The following is an 18,401-nucleotide window of genomic DNA, read 5'->3' on the forward strand; positions in this document are numbered from 1 at the left end:
TGGAGGAGGCTCAGGGGTGACCTCATTGCCCTCTACAACTACCGGAAAGGTGGTTGTAGCCAGGAAGGGGCTGGTCTCTTCTCCCAGGCAACCAGCACCAGAACAAGAGGACACAGTCTCAAGCTGCACCAGGGGAAGTTTAGGCTGGAGGTGAGGGGAAACTTTTTCACTGAGAGAGTTGTTCACCCTTGGAATGTGCTGCCCAGGGAGGTGGTGGAGTCACCATCCCTGGAGGTGTTCAGGAGGGGACTGGATGTGGCACCTGGTGCCATGGTTTAGTCATGAGGTGTTGGGTGACAGGTTGGACTTCATGATCTTTGAGGTCTCTTCTAACCTTGGTGTTACTGGATACTGTGATATCATCCAGAGTTCCAAACCTCCTGCCATGGGCAGCGACACCTTTTCCATTAGACCAGGTTCCTTGAGTCTCATCCAACCTGGCCTGGAACACCTCCAGGGAGGGGGCATCCATTTAAGGCTTTTTTTCCTGTTTATTCTTTGCATGTTCAGAGCATGGTCAGTTTTCCCCACTCCTGTAAAGTGGGGAATCAAACACCATTTACTGTACCTTTTTGTTGTTCTCAGAAGTGGGACTCAAAATGGTAAGCTCAGGCCTGCTGGGTTTAGGCTTGGGAGATTCACAGGAGTTGATAAAATTCATGATGAATGGCTCCAAATGCTGCCCTTTCTGAAATAAGAGATGAGTGACTGCATCACTGTAGGAAACAAACCCCAAACAAACAAACAAGCCCAAACTAAAACCAAAAAAAAGGAGTTTCCAAACACGTTTTTGACTAGCCCATGAGCTAGTAAGGATGTAAAATCAGCTATTGAAAGTAAAATGTTGGCAACCTGGGAGCCTTACTCACCTCTTTCATCAGCTTTCCTGGAACAGACTTTATAATTTTACCTATAAGTAGAAACAAACAAACAAAACTTTCTGTTATCACTGCCTGACCTTAAAGGCATTTTGCTCTTCTGCATTTTCTGTACTCATTGGTTAGTACTTGACTTCAAATCACAACAGTTTCTACAGCCTGTACTTCGTTTTCTTTTCTTCATTTGGCACAAAAACCCTTTGAAAGTCTTCCACACAGCCAGCTTATAACTTAGTGTTTAGTACTCATCAGGAAAAGACACTTAAAATATAAAAAAAATCATACAGATTGTTACCTGAATACTTTAAAAGAAGAAAAAAAAAAAAGCTAAAATAAAAGTATGATAAAGTCAGAGGGCTGGAGCACCTCTCCTGTGAGGACAGACTGAAGGAGTTGGGGCTGTTCAGTCTGCAGAAGAGAAGGCTCTGAGGTGACCTTATTGTGGCCTTCCAGTATCTGAAGGGGGCCTACAGGAAGGCTGGGGAGGGACTTCTCAGGATCTCAGGTAGAGATAGGACTAGGGGGAATGGAATGAAGCTGGAGGTGGGGAGATTCAGGCTGGAGGTGAGGAGGAAGTTCTTCCCCATGAGAGTGGTGAACCCCTTGAATGGGTTCTTCAGGGAGGCATAGTTGAGGCCCCATCCCTGGAGGTAAGAACAGGCTGGATGAGGCTCTGGCCAGCCTGATGTAGTGTGGGGTGTCCCTGCCCATGGCAAGGGGGTTGGAGCTAGATGATCCTTGTGGCCCCTTCCAACCCTGACTGATTCTGTGATTCTGCTCCAGATCTGCCTTGGTAATTTTTCTAGGAGCTGAAACATAAATAGCTGCAGCACCATAGCAGCAGCACTTTATGACCACAGTATAGGCAACATTTTCTATATTTAAGTTCTTCATCTTTCACAAACATGTATCACAGAAGAAATCACAAAACCTGGGCTGCTTCTCCTTCCCTGAAAAGATCAGAGAGTGCCTGGAAGGATCCAGTCTTGAAATTAGTAGGGAGTAAAGTGTTAAAAATGAGAGAGGCTACAGCTGTGGTCAGCTCTTCTGCCCTGTTAAGGTTTTCAGGATACAACAGAGTAACTTTGACTGCTGAAAACTGAAAGTGCCTAGGATTAGTTTTATATTAAGCACTGCATTTACAGTAATATTTTTTCTTGACCACATGTCATCACACTTGGAACTTACATTGGAAAGTATGTACAATGATCAAATGATAACAAATCCCTCATCCTCACAAAAAGCCCTACTGAAGTGCCAAGGCTCATTAAAATGATTTTTATGGAAGAGAAGCATAGGCTCAGACACGAGATGCATTACAGTAAATGCCATAAGCTTCTTTTAACAACGTACAGCTGGATGCAGAGGGGAGGTCTGAAACAAAATGAAACCTTTTAACTGGAGGATCAGCACCAAAATCTCATTCAACAACTTAGTAAGCACACTAAGAGCATGGCCACCCCAGAAGATTCACACCGTGACTGGAAGAAGTAGAAATGCAACGGCACATTCCCCCGGGGATGAGTGCTGGGCCCTGTGCTCTTTAACATCTTTATTGATGATCTGGATGAGGGCATTGAGTCCATCATCAGTAAATTTGCTGATGACACCAAGCTGGGGGCAGGAGTTGATCTTCTGGAGGGTAGAGAGGCTCTACAGAGGGACCTCGACAGACTGGACAGATGGGCAGAGTCCAAGGACAGGAGATTGAACACATCCAAGTGCCGGGTTCTGCACATTGGCCACAACAACCCCATGCAGAGCTACAGGCTGGGGTCAGAGTGGCTGGAGAGCAGCCAGGTAGAGAGGGACCTGGGGGTGCTGGTTGATGGTAGGATGAACATGAGCCTGCAGTGTGCCCAGGCAGCCAAGAGGGCCAATGGCATCCTGGCCTGCATCAGGAACAGTGTGGCCAGCAGGAGCAGGGAGGTCATTGTGCCCCTGTGTGCTGCACTGGTTAGGCCACACCTTGAGTACTGTGTCCAGTTCTGGGCCCCTCAGTTTAGGAAGGAGGTTGACTTGCTGGAGTGTGTCCAGAGAAGAGCAACAAAGTTGGTGAGGGGCTTGGAACACAAACCCTATGAGGAGAGGCTGAGGGAGCTGGGGTTGCTTAGCCTGGAGAGGAGGAGACTCAGGGGTGACCTTATTGCTCTCTACAACTACCTGAAGGGGGGTTGTAGACAGGCAGAGGTTGGTCTCTTCTCCCAGGCAGCCAGCACCAGAACAAGAGGACACAGTCTCAGGCTGCGCCAGGGGAGGTTCAGGCTGTAGGTCAGGAGGAAGTTTTACACAGAGAGAGTGATTGCCAATTGGAATGGACTGTCTGGGGAGGTGGTGGAATCACCATCACTGGAGGTGTTCAGGAGGAGACTTGACAGGGTGCTTGGTTGCATGGTTTAGTTGATTAGGTGGTGTTGGGTGATGGGTTGGACACGATGATCTTGAAGGTCTCTTCCAACCTGGTCTGGTCTGGTCTGGTCTGGTCTGGTCTGGTCTATTCTATTCTATTCTATTCTATTCTATTCTATTCTATTCTATTCTATTCTATTTCAGACACAGCTTTCCTGGGCCATGCTGGTGACAGAACCACAAGTGTTGCAAGATATGAAGACAGAAGGGCTATGAGGTCGACCTTACCAGCTCAGGCCCGCTGCAGGCAAGCTGTAAACTCACACTGCAGTCTACTTTTTGGGTTTACTATTAATTATTACATTAGACAGCAAGAATTTCTCAACTTCTCCTTTTCCCTTTGGCCTGCCTATGTCACACACATTGCTGCCTCAGGGTGTATTAAGTGAATGATGTTAAAAGAGATCCAGATGATACCAGAAATATTAAATATTACAGTTTTGAGATTAAAATAAACAGATTTTAATCAAGTAACACCCAAAGGTGTTTATACCATCAGGCCTGTAAGCAATGACTGACTTGTGCAGATTTGACCTGTGACAGTCCCATCAATCTTTTTGAGCTATGAGATATATTAGACAAAACTGATCAACTTGCTTGCTTGACATCAAGACTCAAAAGCAATCATTTAAGAATTTTTTCCCCCCACAATCTCAAAATGTCCTTCTTAAAGAAAGTGTTTACCCTGTATTCAAAGAAAAAGTATCAGCATGCCTTGCTCACGGATTATCTTGTTTGCGGAGCTGTAATTCTAAGGGCTGTGAAGAAGCAGCATTCTAACTTCCCACAGTCATAGAATCATAGAATCAGTAAGGTTGGAAAGGACCTCAGAGATCATCAAGTCCAACCTGTCACCCAACATCTCATGACTAACTATGCCATGGCTTCAAGTGCCACATCCAATCCCCTCTTGAACACCTCCAGGGATGGTGACTCCACCACCTCCCTGGAGGACAGCACATTCCAATGGCCAATTACTCTTTCTGGGAAGAACTTTCTCCTCACTTTGAACCTAAACTTTCCCTGGTGCAGCCTGAGACTGTGTCCACTTGTTTTGGTGCTGATTGCCTGAGAGAAGAGACCAACTCCCACCTAGTTCAACCTCCCTTTAGGTAGCTGTAGAGAGCAATAACATCCCCCCTGAGCTTTCTCTTCTCCAGGCTAAGCAACCCCAGCTCCTTAATCCTCTCCTTATAGCGCTTGTGCTTGAGGCCTCTCTCCAGCCTTGTCACACCCTTGCACAAGTTATCTGGTCACTACTACTGTCACTCAGTCACAGTATCTACAGTGTTACTATTTGCCAGCACAAACAACTAGGATATCACCTACCAAGATTCACATCAGGCAACATTTTGTCAAGAAACTGAGTCTCCCCTCCATTCGGGGACAGGAAGTCAGCTAAAAGCTGGCTGTTACTTAGTTCCGGATGCTGCAGTAGTTTCTGTGAGGCAAAAGGAAAGAAAGAAGTATGTTAAAAACTAATCTTTTAAAATCAGTTTAGCCATAGCAAAAAATATTACACTACCCCAGATGCTGTCATCTGCAAAAGATTTCTGTTTTCAATCACATGAAATTTTCACAAGTTCTATATGCCCACCTGAACCCTTTCTGTAAATCAGGAGACTTGGGCAAGCAGACATGATTTTATTAGTTTTATGTCATTAGTTTTAGAATAGAATAGAATAGAATAGAATAGAATAGAATAGAATAGAATAGAATAGAATAGAATAGAATAGAATAGAATAGAATGGACCTTCAAGATCATCACGTCCAACCCATCAACCAATCCAACACCACCTAAACAACTAACCCATGGCACCAAGCACCCCATCAAGTCTCCTCCTGAACACGTCCGGGGATGGTGACTCCACCACCTCCTCAGGCATCCCATTCCAATGGGCAATCACTCTCTCTGTGTAGAACACCTTCCTAACTCCAACCTAAACCTCCCCTGGCACAGCCTGAGACTGTGTCCTCTTGTTCTGGTGCTGGCTGCCTGGGAGAAGAGACCAACATCTGCCTGGCTACAACCTCTCTTCAGGTAGTTGTAGAGAGCAATGAGGTCTCCTCTGAGCCTCCTCTTCTCCAGGCTAAGCAACCCCAGCTCCCTCAGCCTCTCCTCATAGGGCTTGTGTTCCAAACCCCTCACCAACTTTGTTGCCCTTCTCTGGAATGCTCCAGCAAGTCAACATCTTTCCTAAACTGAGGGGCCCAGAACTGGACACAGGACTTGAGGTGTGGCCTAACCAGTGCAGTGTACAGGGGAGAATGACCTCCCTGCTCCTGCTGGCCACACTGTTCCTGATGCAGGCCAGGATGCCATTGGCCCTCCTGGCCCCCTGGGCACACCACAAGCTCATGTTCATCCTACCATCAACCAGCACCCCCAGGTCCCTCTCTGCCTGGCTGCTCTCCAGCCACTCTGACCCCAGCCTGTAGCACTGCATGGGGTTGTTGTGGCCAATGTGCAGAACCCGGCACTTGGATGTGTTCAGTCTCCTGCCCTTGGACTCTGCCCATCTGTCCAGCCTGTCAAGGTCCCTCTGCAGAGCCTCTCCACCCTCCAGCAGATCAACTCCTGCCCCCAGCTTGGTGTCGTCAGCAAATTTACTGATGATGGACTCAATGCCCTCATCCAGATCATCAATAAAGATGTTAAAGAGCATGGGGCCCACCCAGCACAGATTGTTGGGGCACACCACTAGTGACTGGAATGCTCTGCTCCAGAAATTTGTCCCATACCTGTAGATATTCCTGAAACTCTTCTCTCTTGGATTTTAAGAACTCATAGTTCTTGGGGCCAATGATTCTCTTTGAGGGAAGCTGAGCATCTGGAAATGTACCTAGCAAAGGTAACAGGGAGATGATATTATTCCTCTCAAGCAGTAAGCAGTGATTTAATTATTTTTAATTTCAGCTCAGTACTACATGACAATCACAGCAGTGAGAAAGTGCCTTTCCAGGTGATGAAGAACATACCATGGAATTCTGTTAGCTTTGACTCCAGCACGTAAAATTCAAGATACCTCCTGTAGACAGACCAGTGCTCAGGTTCATGCCCAACTGGGGGGAAAGCAAGCAAACAAATAAAAGATTAAAAATAAACAAGGGTTTATGCCACTTGAGAGACAGCTAAAGTATGCTGTCTACTCAGTATGCCCCTCTACTCAGCTCTGGTGAGACCCCACCTGGAGTACTGCCTCCAGTTCTGGAGCCCCTATTACAAGAGGGATCTGGAGGTGCTGGAACATGTCCAGAGAAGGGCCAGGAGCCCATTCCAGGGCTCTCGAATGCATTCCCTCATGTAATGGGTTGGGGCAAACCCCCTCCCCACCACGGGCAGTAATAACAACTCAGACAAAGGGATTGCAAAAGTGATGGAAAGTTTAAATAGAAAAAACAATAAAAACCAACAATGAAAGCTTTACAGAGAACCACAAACACTGTGACAAAGAGAGAAATCCCAGAACATGCCCAAGAACATCCCATCCCCACCTGGGGGTACACCCAAACCCCCCAGGGCTCCTTCCTCTGCCCCCACAACCCAGCCTTGGGCCTAGGCAGGCCCAAGGGAGGCGGCTCATGCCATTTTACCTGGGCAGCAGCTGGGGACAAAAGAGGCAGTGAAGACCCCGCATGGACATTTTATAGGGAAGCAGGGCATTATGGGAATGAAATACCTGGTTTCCTGTGACCACCCCCTGGGCTGGGCCCACCCCTTGGGACCTCCCAGGTGTGCTCTGTGCAGTGGCATCCGGGCCAGCCCCCAGCCTAAACCACCACACCTCAGAATTTCCAAGTCACCATTTACACAATCAGCAGAACACGCTGCGTGAGGCACACCGTGAAAGCCACCGTCTCCAAACGACACTCTATGTGCCCACCGCACCACATACCTGCTCTTCTGTCGTTTCTCTCCACATCAATGCAGAAGACAGGAATTCTCTCCTTTCTGTCTTTCCTCTCCAAGGAGGGATCATCAAAAAAATCCACATATGGGATGCTAATTTTCCAGGCGGCAAGGTTGCGGGGTGTATTGGGGGTGCTGACAGCCTCCTCGGGAGAATCATCTTCCATCACCATAACGCCTTCTTCAATCTGTAAAGATTCAGACATCAAGAGCCACACTCCTCTTTTAATTGGTTCAGTCTATCTTTGCAAAACTGATATAGCATAGTGAAGCATAGATCAGGTCTTTAAGTATGTGTCACCAAGCAATAAAAGAATCATAGAATTGTCAGGGTGGGAAGGGACCTCAAAGATCACCTAGTTCCAGCCCTCTGCCATGGGCAGGGACAGCTCACACTACATCAGCTTGCTCAGAGCCACATCCAGCCTGGCCTTAGAAACCTCCAGGGATGAGGCTTCTACCACCTCCCTGGGCAACCTGTGCCAGTGTCTCACCACCCTCATGGGGAAGAACTTCTTCCTAACATCCAATCTGAATCTACCCATTTCTAGTTTTTTTCCATTCCCCCTAGTCCTATCACTACCTGACACCCTAAAAAGTCCCTCACTAGAATAGAATAGAATAGAATAGAATAGAATAGAATAGAATAGAATAGACCAGACCAGACCAGACCAGACCAGACCAGGTTGGAAGAGACCTTCAAGATCATCACGTCCAACCCATCAACCAATCCAACCCACCTAAACAACTAACCCATGGCACCAAGCACCCGATCAAGTCTCCTCCTGAGCACCTCCAGTGATGGTGACTCCACCACCTCCCCAGGCAGCCCATTCCAATGGGCAATCACTCTCTCTGTGTAGAATTTCTTCCTAACATCTAGCCTAAAGCTCCCCTGGCGCAGCCTGAGACTGTGTCCTCTTGTTCTGGTACTGGCTGCCTGGGAGAAGAGACCAACCTCTCCCTGTCTACAACCTCCCTTCAGGTAGTTGTAGAGAGCAATAAGTTCACCCCTGAGCCTCCTCTTCTCCAGGCTAAGTAACCCCAGCTCCCTCAGCCTCTCCTCATAGAGCTTGTGTTCCAAACCCCTCACCAACCAGCTTTCTTGTAGGCTCCCTTCAGATACTGGAAGGCCACAGTGAGGTCTCCTTGAGGTCTCCTTGGAGATTCCTCTTCTCCAGAATAGCCCCAACTCTCTCAGTCTGTCCTCATAGGAGAGGAGCTCCAGACCTCTGCTCATCCTTGTGGCCCTTCTCTGGACACGTTCCAGCACATCCAGATCCTCCCTGTAATGGGGGCTCCAGAACTGAACACAGTGCTCCAGGTGGGGTCTCAACAGAGTGAAGCAGAGGGGGAGAATCCCCTCCCTTGACCTGCTGGCTATGCTCAAAACCCCCCATTTCATTAACAGAGTTTTCATGTAGATGGATTTCTGTGTTTAGATACACTGCAAATTAATTTGAAGTTGGCAACTTCTGGTGAGATCTGAAAGTTTTTATAGCAGTACCAAGTTCCATAGGTGATAATTCATGGAGAGGAAAAAAAGAGAGGGGGAAACAGAAGTACCAAAGGAGACAGCAGGAAGAATGCCATAGACACAGCTATAGGAAACAGCTTTGATTCAGCAGATCACAGTACGTTAGAGGTTGGAAGGGACTCAAGAGATCATTGAGTCCAAAGCAAGATCACTTAGGCAGGCCACAAAGGAATGCATCCAAGTGGATTAGCTGCACTGCATTTTTCAGCATATTAGGATCCACATTGAAGACTTGAGCCTACTTGGTCAGGCCAAGGAGCTAAATGAACACAAGAGAGAGAAACCAACAACACACCAAGCTAGCACTGCCTCCAGTTCTGGAGCCCCTATTACAAGAGGGATATGGAGGTGCTGGAACGTGTCCAGAGAAGGGCCAGGAGGATGATCAGAGGGCTGGAGCACCTCTCCTGTGAGGACAGACTGAAAGAGTTGGGGCTGTTCAGTCTGGAGAAGAGAAGGCTCCCAGGTGACCTAATTGTGGCCTTCCAGTATCTGAAGGGGGCCTACAGGAAGGCTGGGGAGGGACTTCTCAGGATCTCAGGTAGTGATAGGACTAGGGGGAATGGAATGAAGCTGGAGGTGGGGAGATTCAGGCTAGATGTGAGGAGGAGGTTCTTCACCATGAGAGTGGTGAAGCCCTGGAAAGGGTTGTCCAGGGAGGTGGTCGAGGCCCCGTCCCTGGAGGTGTTTAAGCCCAGGCTGGATGAGGCTCTGGCCAGGCTGATGTAGTGTGGGGTGTCCCTGCCCATGGCAGGGGGGTTGGAACTAGATGATCCTTGTGGTCCCTTCCAACCCTGACTGATACTATGATACTATGATACTATGATATCCCACCCCTACAGTTGGCTGCAATGCAGTATGTTGTGGGCATCTGACTTGCTCAGCCTGGAGAAGAGGAGACTCAGGGATGACCTTATCACTCTCTACAACTACGTGAAGGGAGGTTGTAGCCAGGCGGATGTTGGTCTCTTCTCCCAGGCACCCAGTACCAGAACAAGAGGACACAGTCTCAGGCTGCACCAGGGGAGGTTCAGGTTGGATGCTAGGAAGAAGTTCTATACAGAGAGAGTGATTGCGCTATGGAATGTGCCGCCCGGGGAGGTGGTGGAGTCGCCGTCATTGAAGGTGTTCAGAAGGAGACTTGATGGGGTGCTTGGTGCCACGGGTTAGCTGTTTGGGTGGGTTGGATTGGTTGATGGGTTGGACACGATGATCTTGAAGGTCTCTTCCAACCTGGTTTGGTTTATTCTAATAATAAAGGTTTATTCTAATAATAAAGGTGCAACACAACCATTATAGGGACTGGATTATTCCTGCAGCCTAGAGCTATTTTAAGCAAAATAAGCCTTCCTGCGTTCCCCATCGAGTCCAGTTTCAGCATCACACTCCCAGAAACAGATGCACCAGGGAGCAGCATGGACCCAATCCTTTGTGGCTCCAGTACCTGGAGCTGATAAACTCAGACTCCACGCCATAAAACATCACACTGATTTTTTCCATATGCAAGCACAGACCTTAGAAGCAGTGCCACATGAGTGCTGAAAAAAATCCTTTTGAACTTGAACTGCAGCCCCAAGCACCACACCAACATTCCCTTTACACTTCGGCCACTGCTCATCACAGCCAGGCTGAGCCGCCCCGCAGGTAATGAATCACCCAAGCACCACACAGCCCACTGAATTCTCAGGTCCTCGGCAATAACAAAGGAAGTGCTGCAAGTCTTTTAGGGCTATAAACAGAAAGATTATCTTAAGTATCTACCCTGAAAAAGCCAAGCTTCAACAGCTCTCTTGGAAAGTTATTCATTTCTCCAAACAATGCTTACCCTGATTCTCATCTTCACCACAGAGAAGAAACAACAACAAAAAAAGAATAATAAAAGAAATTACCCAAAGGAATGAAAACTATTTTTGAAAATGAGGAGACAGTGTTTACGAGGGGGAAGGGTAGGGCTGGCCTTAAGACTCAAAAATAAAGTGGAATTGAGAATTTCTGGGCAGATTAGCCCACAATAAAGATGTGCTGGAGAAGAGCTCTTGTACTTCCACAAGCCTTGTCAAGCAGGTGAAGAAAGTAGGTGATCAGAGGGCTGGAGCACCTCTCCTATGAGGACAGACTGAAGGAGTTGGGGCTGTTCAGTCTGCAGAAGGGAAGGCTCCGAGGTGACCTAATTGTGGCCTTCCAGTATCTGAAGGGGGCCTACAGGAAGGCTGGGGAAGGACTTCTCAGGCTATCAGGTAGTGCTAGGACTAGGGGGAATGGAATGAAGCTGGAGGTGGGGAGATTCAGGCTGGAGGTGAGGAGGAGGTTTCTTCCCCATGAGAGTGGTGAAGCCCTGGAATGAATGGGTTGTCCAGGGAGGTGGTTTAAGAGCAGGCTGGATGAGGCTCTGGCCAGCCTGATGTAGTGTGGGGTGTCCCTGCCCACGGCAGGGGGGTTGGAACTAGGTGATCCTTGTGGTGCCTTCCAACCCTGACTGATACTATGATGCTATGAAAGAGCACTCTCATCAACCTGAAAAGCTGGAATTGTTTGAATCTAGTTTAGCCTGCCCGATGCCATGCTGCAAGGGCTTCTAAAGCTGCAAGCCTGCAGCGAGGCAAGTGCTGCCTGGTGAGGAGCAGTGCCCCAAGCCCACTGTCCAGCTTCCAGCCTGTGCCTGCTGCAGCAGTGCTCAGCTCCTTGCCCTTCCCACTACAATTTATAGAACTATTCATTATCCTGAGATAGGTTAGAGGTAAGCAACGATTTAAAAGTACATAGAATGGAAGGGACCTCCAAAGATCATCAAGTGCAACCCTCTCAAGCAGGATCACCTCGGGCAGGCCACACAGGAACGCATCCAGGTGGGTTTTGAAAGTCTCCAGGGAAGGAGACTCCACAACTTCCCTGGGCAGCCTGTTCCAGTGCTCTGTCACCTTCATCATGAAGAATTTTCTCCTCATGTTCAGGTGGAACTTCCTGTGTTCTAGCTTGTATCCATTGCCCTTTGTCCTATCACAGAGCATAATAACTCTCTCTGTGAAGAACTTTCTCCTCACTTCATACAATTAATCTTCACCCATCACTCTAACCTGTCCAGATCCCATTGTAAAGCTTCCCTACCCTCTAGCAGACCGACACAGCCACCCAGCTTGGTGTCACCTGCAAACTTACTGAGGGTGCACTCAATCCCCTCATCCAGATCATTGATAAAGATATTAAAGAGGACCCCCTTTAGTCTCATACACTGCAGGGTTAGCACAAGGCTTAGAGCAGGGCATGGAGCAGTTGTTTCCTTAACAACTCATACAAGGGCCATAACCTCTTCACTAGGACCCTCTGTGATTGTTGTACTGGATCATCACCAAAGTTTCACATGCTCACAGTCTCTTTCAAGCAGTTCTCTCATCTGCCTTCTACCTGGTTTTCGCCATAATCCTCAGTAAATTTGCACTGTGACAGCCACAGCACATGTCCCCCAGTTGTGCTTCAGATACCAATGTCCCATGCAGTATTTCTATTACTGGCTCCAGTCATTGCTTTTTCAGCATGAAAGAAAAACACTGAGGGAAACATCCAAGACAAATGAGAAAGGACTGCTGCCTCATGACCTTCAGAGAAAATGCTGCTGCAACTTGACAGCAATTTCAACACTACTTCAGCTATGGTTTTAAGATCTCATGGCAAGGTTTGGATGAAAAGCCATGCATGCAGTCCTACATATCATCCTCAATTATAAAGTGGCATGGTAAGATTTTTAGAGAGAAATTCATTGCTTACAAAAACGTCCAACACAGCTACTTTTAGATCTTCTCTGTACTAAAGCAACAAGCTCAGAGGCACATGAGCAGGGGGATAGACTAGACTAGACTAGACTAGACTAGACTAGACTAGAATAGACCAGACCAGGTTGGAAGAGACCTTCAAGATCATCATGTCCAACCTATCATCCAACACCACCTAATCAACTAACCCATGGCACCAAGCACCCCATCAAGTCTCCTCCTGAACACCTCCAATGATGCTGACTCCACCACCTCCATGGGCAGCCCATTCCAATGGGCAATCACTCTCTCTGTGTAAAACTTCCTCCTAACCTCCAGCCTGAACCTCCCCTGGTGCAGCTTGAGACTGTGTCCTCTTGTTCTGGTGCTGGTAGCCTGGGAGAAGAGACCAACCCCTTCCTGGCTACAACCTCCCTTAAGGTAGTTGTAGAGAGCAATAAGGTCACCCCTGAGTCTCCTCTTCTTCAGGCTAAGCAACCCCAGCTCCCTCAGTCTCTCCTCATAGGGCTTGTGTTCCAAACCCCTCACCAGCTTCGTTGCAATTCTCTGGACTCGTTCCAGCAAGTCAACCTCCTTCCTAAACTGAGAGGCCCAGAACTGGACATAGGACTCGAGGTGTGGCCTAACCAGTGCAGTGTACAGGGGCAGAATGACCTCCCTGCTCCTGCTAGCCACACTGTTCTTAATGCAGGCCAGGATGCCATTGGCCCTCCTGGCTGCCTGGGCACACTGCAGGCTCATGTTCAGCCTACCATCGACCAGTACCCCCAGGTCCCTCTCTGCCTGGCTGCTCTCCAGCCACTCTGACCCCAGCCTGTAGCACTGCATGGGGTTGTTGTGGCCAATGTGCAGAACCTGTCACTTGGGTGTGTTCAATCTCATGCCCTTGGCCTCTGCCCATCTGTCCAGCCTGTCGAGGTCCCTCTGCAGAGCCTCTCTACCCTCCAGCAGATCAACTCCTGCCCCCAGCTTGGTGTTGTCCACAAATTGACTGATGATGGGCTCAATGCCCTCATCCAGATCATCAACAAAGATGTTGAAGAGCACAGGGCCCAGCACTGATGCCTGGGGCACACCACTAGTGACTGGCTGCCAGCTGGCTGTGGCACCATTCACCACCACTCTCTGGGCTCGGCCCTCCAGCCAGTTCCTAACCCATCGCAGTGTGCTCCTATCCAAGCCATGGCCTTAGCTTGTGAATGAATACAGGGATAACAAGGCAACTAAATCAGAAACCAGAACATGGAAACCCTGCAGTGAAGTAAGACAACAGAAAAGTGAGAAAAGTAATAGTTTCAAATAAAGGCAGAAAAAAGAAACACCAACTACACAGACTTAAAGGCAAAGGTAAAGCTTTTACTCACAAAGTCATCTTCTCCTTCATTTAAGTTATAGTTGGGCAATATAGCTCCTTCCATCGCAGAACTTTTGAACACACCTTTTATTTTGTTGCCTATTTTACTGATTCCAAATGATTCTCCTCTCTTCTGTGTGGTCCTAGGAGTACAGAAGCCAGAGTTCACAACATTATTACACAGCAGCTCAGCAGGCTGTTGCACATCATTTGCAGACAAGAGAAACAACTCCACGAGGAAGTAGCTCATATATTAACAATTCCAATTAACTTGAAATCCATTTATGGCAAAGGTGTCCTGTGAGTGATCAGCAAACTTTTCTTGATTACACTTTCAAGAGATATGGGATTCCCACATGCTTAACCATGAGCAAATGTTAACACTCTCATAATAATATCCCAGTGATGCAGGACACAATTAGCTATGCAAACCAATTTTGTTTTGACAGCAGAAAGTGTTGGGTGGCCACAAGCATGTACACCAAGGTCACTCCCTCTGTCCTTCTCCACATCCTTAAATATGAGTACTTATCCCCTCTTGCAAGTACCATAAACAGTGTAGTTATCTGTATTTCTTTATATATATCCCAGTATTTTACATGCATGCATGCTTCAAGATAGACCATGACTTAGGGACAGACAAAAGAAATGTGAAAGGAGTAAGACTTGAGCATGAGAGAAAACAGATGCAAGTGAAGGATCATGGCTTGAAAAGCCAATCTGACTGAAAGATGAAGGCTTTTAAAAGCTTTTCCACTTATGAAAAAAACATCCAAAAAGCAGAAAGGTAGTGGGGAGGTGGGAAGAAAAAAGATAATGGGGTAGGAAGCGCGCTCCTCACTGAGAGAACAGACGTTATAGCATTCTTATGCCCTTACACAAGGCCTGATAGCCAAGATTATATCTCATGTAGAAATACTAGCAATTCTGGAAAGAAAAATATGGAATCAGCCTGAGGTTACTGCAGTTGATTCAATAAATACAATAATGGGCAAGTCAAAAGTCAACAGAGGGAACTGCAGACTCAAAGACTCAAAAGAACTTTGTTGGTTACTGAGGTTAAAAGCACAATTAGTACTTTGTAGGCCCAAAACAAAAAATATCCTACATGTTTCTTTATCCTTTAAAGCAATCATTTATTAGCTAGTGAAGAGCAGTATAGAATAGAATAGAATGGAATTAATCAGGTTGGAAAAGACCTTTGAGATCATCAAGTCCAACTTATCATCCAACACCATCTAATCAACTAAACCATGGCACCAAGCTCCCCATACAATCTCTTCCTTAACACCTCCAGTGATTGTGACTCCACCATCTCCCTGGGCAACACATTCCAATGACCAATCACTCTTTCTATGAAGAACTTCTTCCAAACATCCAGTCTAAACCTCCACTGGCACAGCTTGAGACTGTGTCCTCTTGTTCTGGTGCTGGTGGCCTGGGAGAAGAGACCAACCCCCACCTGGCTACAACCTCCCTTTAGGGAGTTGTGGAGAGCAAGAAGGTCTCCCCTGAGCCTCCTCTTCTCCAGGCTAAGCAACCCCAGCTCCCTCAGCCTCTCCTCACAGGGCTTGTGCTCCAAACCCCTCCCCAGCTTTGTACCAACAGAACAGCAGAGAACAGCAGGTAGAGCATCTGATCACCCATGAAACCATGCCGACTACATCAGCTGCTGACTGGAAACACGAATGTGTGTGTTCCTAAAGATCTTCCTGTTTACAATTTCACTCAGATTGTGTACATGACTAGAATTACATGAAATAATCCAATGCTCTTCCAAATCTTCTGCTGTTTTGTATTTCATACTATTATCAGCTCCAAGGCAGACAGGCACCATCTATCTTATTTATCTCTGCTAACCACAGATAAGAGTGCTTGGCTGTTTAGTCTAAATCCATGTTTGAACAATTCAACTGAATTTTTAAACAACTTCTTCTACATGCTACTGAACTTTTCACATTGGGGACCTACCTGAATCTTGTTTGAGAGCTTAAACACTGGGCTAGCAAAACACAAACCTTACCCATAGAAAACTACACAGCTTTTCTGGAAGGTTAATAGTTTAGACCTCTGGCTTAACTCTTGCAGAAGTTTTCAACATCTCTGTGAAAACCTGTGCAGTTCTCAAGATTTTGAGAAAGAAAAGTAATTTGCAGAGCTCAAAGATCTGATAGAACACTCCAGGCTCTGCTGAGTGCTTTCTTCCACTGATCATGCTCCAGTGAAAGCAGAATGTGGTTTGCCTGTAACTGCAGTATTGAGCTGTATGGGGCCAGGACTCAACCTGAGGTAAAGGAGTCAACCCCTTCCTGCCCTAACACTGAGCCCAAGGACCATGCCTAATGAGCACAGAAGCAATTACTGGCATGGGCATGAAGTAACAAACTAGGATGGGATTCTCTTCACAAGAAGAGACACAAATTCAGAACACAAACTGGTGAGTAAGAGGGTACACAGATACATAGTGGGCAACACATGGGGAGAAGGCAGAATCATGGAATGGTTTGGCTTGGAGGGGACCTCCAAAGGTCACATAGTGCAACCCACCTGCAGGGAGCAGAGGCATCCTCAACTAGATCAGGATGCTCAGAGCCTTGTCGAGCCTCACCCTGAATATCTCCAGGGATGGGTCCTCAACTGCCTCCCTGGGTAACCTGTTCCAGTGTTTCATCACCCTCATGGGAAAGAACTTGTTCCTAACATCCAATCTAAATCTACTCTTCTGTACTTTAAAACTATTGCCCATCATCCTATTACTACAGGCCTTTGTAAACAGCCCCTCTCCAGCCTTCTTGCAAGCCCCCTTCTGGTACTGGAAGGGTGCAATTAGGTCTCCCTGGAGCTTTCTCCTCTCCAGGCTGAACAACCCCAGCTTCCTCAGTTTGCCCTCAGCAAGTAGACAGAAGACAAACCAGATTAGATCACAGCTTGGGAAAAATCTGTTAGCAGAAATGGACAGGCAACAGGAAGATCAACATTGTGAAGAAAAACAGAACAAACCAAACTGATTCAGGTAGCAGCACTATTAGACCATCATTCTATAGCTGCTTCTTGGCAAGGCCCTAAAATACTATTGGTTCCAACATCCCTCATGAATAATGAGATGACAAAAGACTGGAAGACTTTTTTTTCCCCCCCACTTTTGCTCCAGAAGTCACAAGTACTTAAGATGAAGAAATTACAATTGCTGTTCACTCTCCAGCTGGGAAGACCAAAGATGTGCCCCGTGGCATTCTTTAACCATAGATTGTTGCTTGTTGCAAAACAACTTTCCCACAGGATCCCTGCCTCTTTCACTGCACTGGAAAGATCTTTGCAGGGCTCTGAAGCTGAAGCAGCTGAAGAATGGTGTGGTGAACCTCTCCAAGTCAAGAAGTAGCAGACAAGTTGTATGCATCACCTAAATATTTACACACATGTGAAGTCAGGGTACCATTTCATAGTTTCATAGTTTCATAGTTTCATTCAGGGTTGGAAGGGACCACAAGGATCATCTAGTTCCAACCCCCCTGCCATGGGCAGGGACACCCCACACTACATCAGGCTGGACAGAGCCTCATCCAGCCTGCTCTTAAACACCCCCAGGGACGGGGCCTCGACCACCTCCCTGGACAACCCATTCCAGGGTTTCACCACTCTCATGGTGAAGAACCTCCTCCTCACATCTAGCCTGAATCTCCCCACCTCCAGCTTCATTCCATTCCCCCTAGTCCTATCACTACCTGAGATCCTGACAAGTCCTTCCCCAGCCTTCCTGTAGGCCCCCTTCAGATACTGGAAGGCGACAATTAGGTCTCCTCGGAGCCTTCTCTTCTGCAGACTGAACAGCCCCAACTCCTTCAGTCTGTCCTCATAGGAGAGGTGCTCCAGCCCTCTGATCATCCTCCTGGCCCTTCTCTGGACACGTTCCAGCACCTCCATATCCCTCTTGTAATAGGGGCTCCAGAACTGGACACAGTACTCCAGGTGGGGTCTCACCAGGGCTGAGTAGAGGGGGAGGATCACCTCCCTCGACCTGCTGGCCACACTTCTCCTGATGCAGCCCAGGATCTGATTGGCTTTGTGGGCTACAAGTGCACATTGAGAGCTCATGTTGAGCTTTTTGTCCACCAGCACCCCCAAGTCTCTCTCCTCAGGGCTATCCTCCAGCCAGTCACTGCCCAGCCTGTATTTGTGCCTGGGATTGCCTCGACCCAGATGCAGGACCCTGCACTTGCTCTTATTGAACTTCATGAGGTTGGCCTGTGCCCACCTCTCCAGCCTGTCAAGGTCCCTCTGGATGGCCTCCCTTCCCTCCAGCGTGTCTGCTGCACCACACAGCTTGGTGTCATCAGCAAACTTGCTGAGGGTGCACTCAATGCCACTGTCCATGTCCCCCACAAAGATGTTGAATAAGACAGGTCCCAGGACTGATCCCTGAGGGACTCCACTTGTCCCTGGCCTCCACTGGGACATGGAGCCATTGACAGCCACTCTTTGGGTGCAGCCATCAAGCCAGTTCCTTATCCATCTAGTGGTCCACCAATCAAACCCATGTGTCACCAGT

General features: G+C 47.7%; 1 protein-coding gene across 5 annotated transcripts in view; it reads right to left on the bottom strand.

Annotated features, from left to right (window-relative positions):
• Positions 1-18,401, bottom strand: part of SNX14 (sorting nexin 14) — an 89,351-nt gene that overhangs the window by 18,645 nt on the left and 52,305 nt on the right. For 4 of the 5 annotated variants that reach the window (XM_068149057.1, XM_068149041.1, XM_068149050.1 and 1 more), the window contains 7 exons: positions 13,866-13,998; positions 7,184-7,385; positions 6,267-6,350; positions 6,030-6,130; positions 4,617-4,728; positions 870-910; positions 569-688 (listed from right to left, as the gene is read on the bottom strand). In XM_068149057.1, coding sequence (XP_068005158.1) covers positions 569-688; positions 870-910; positions 4,617-4,728; positions 6,030-6,130; positions 6,267-6,350; positions 7,184-7,385; positions 13,866-13,998 — 793 coding nt within the window. Of the gene's footprint in view, positions 1-568; positions 689-869; positions 911-4,616; positions 4,729-6,029; positions 6,131-6,266; positions 6,351-7,182; positions 7,386-13,865; positions 13,999-18,401 lie in introns of all 5 variants that reach the window. The other variant, XM_068149032.1, reaches the window with a different exon arrangement.

Source organism: Melanerpes formicivorus, unplaced genomic scaffold (assembly GCF_026170545.1).
Source record: "Melanerpes formicivorus ecotype bairdi unplaced genomic scaffold, bMelFor1.0.p_v2 SCAF_2, whole genome shotgun sequence".
NCBI lineage: Eukaryota > Metazoa > Chordata > Aves > Piciformes > Picidae > Melanerpes > Melanerpes formicivorus.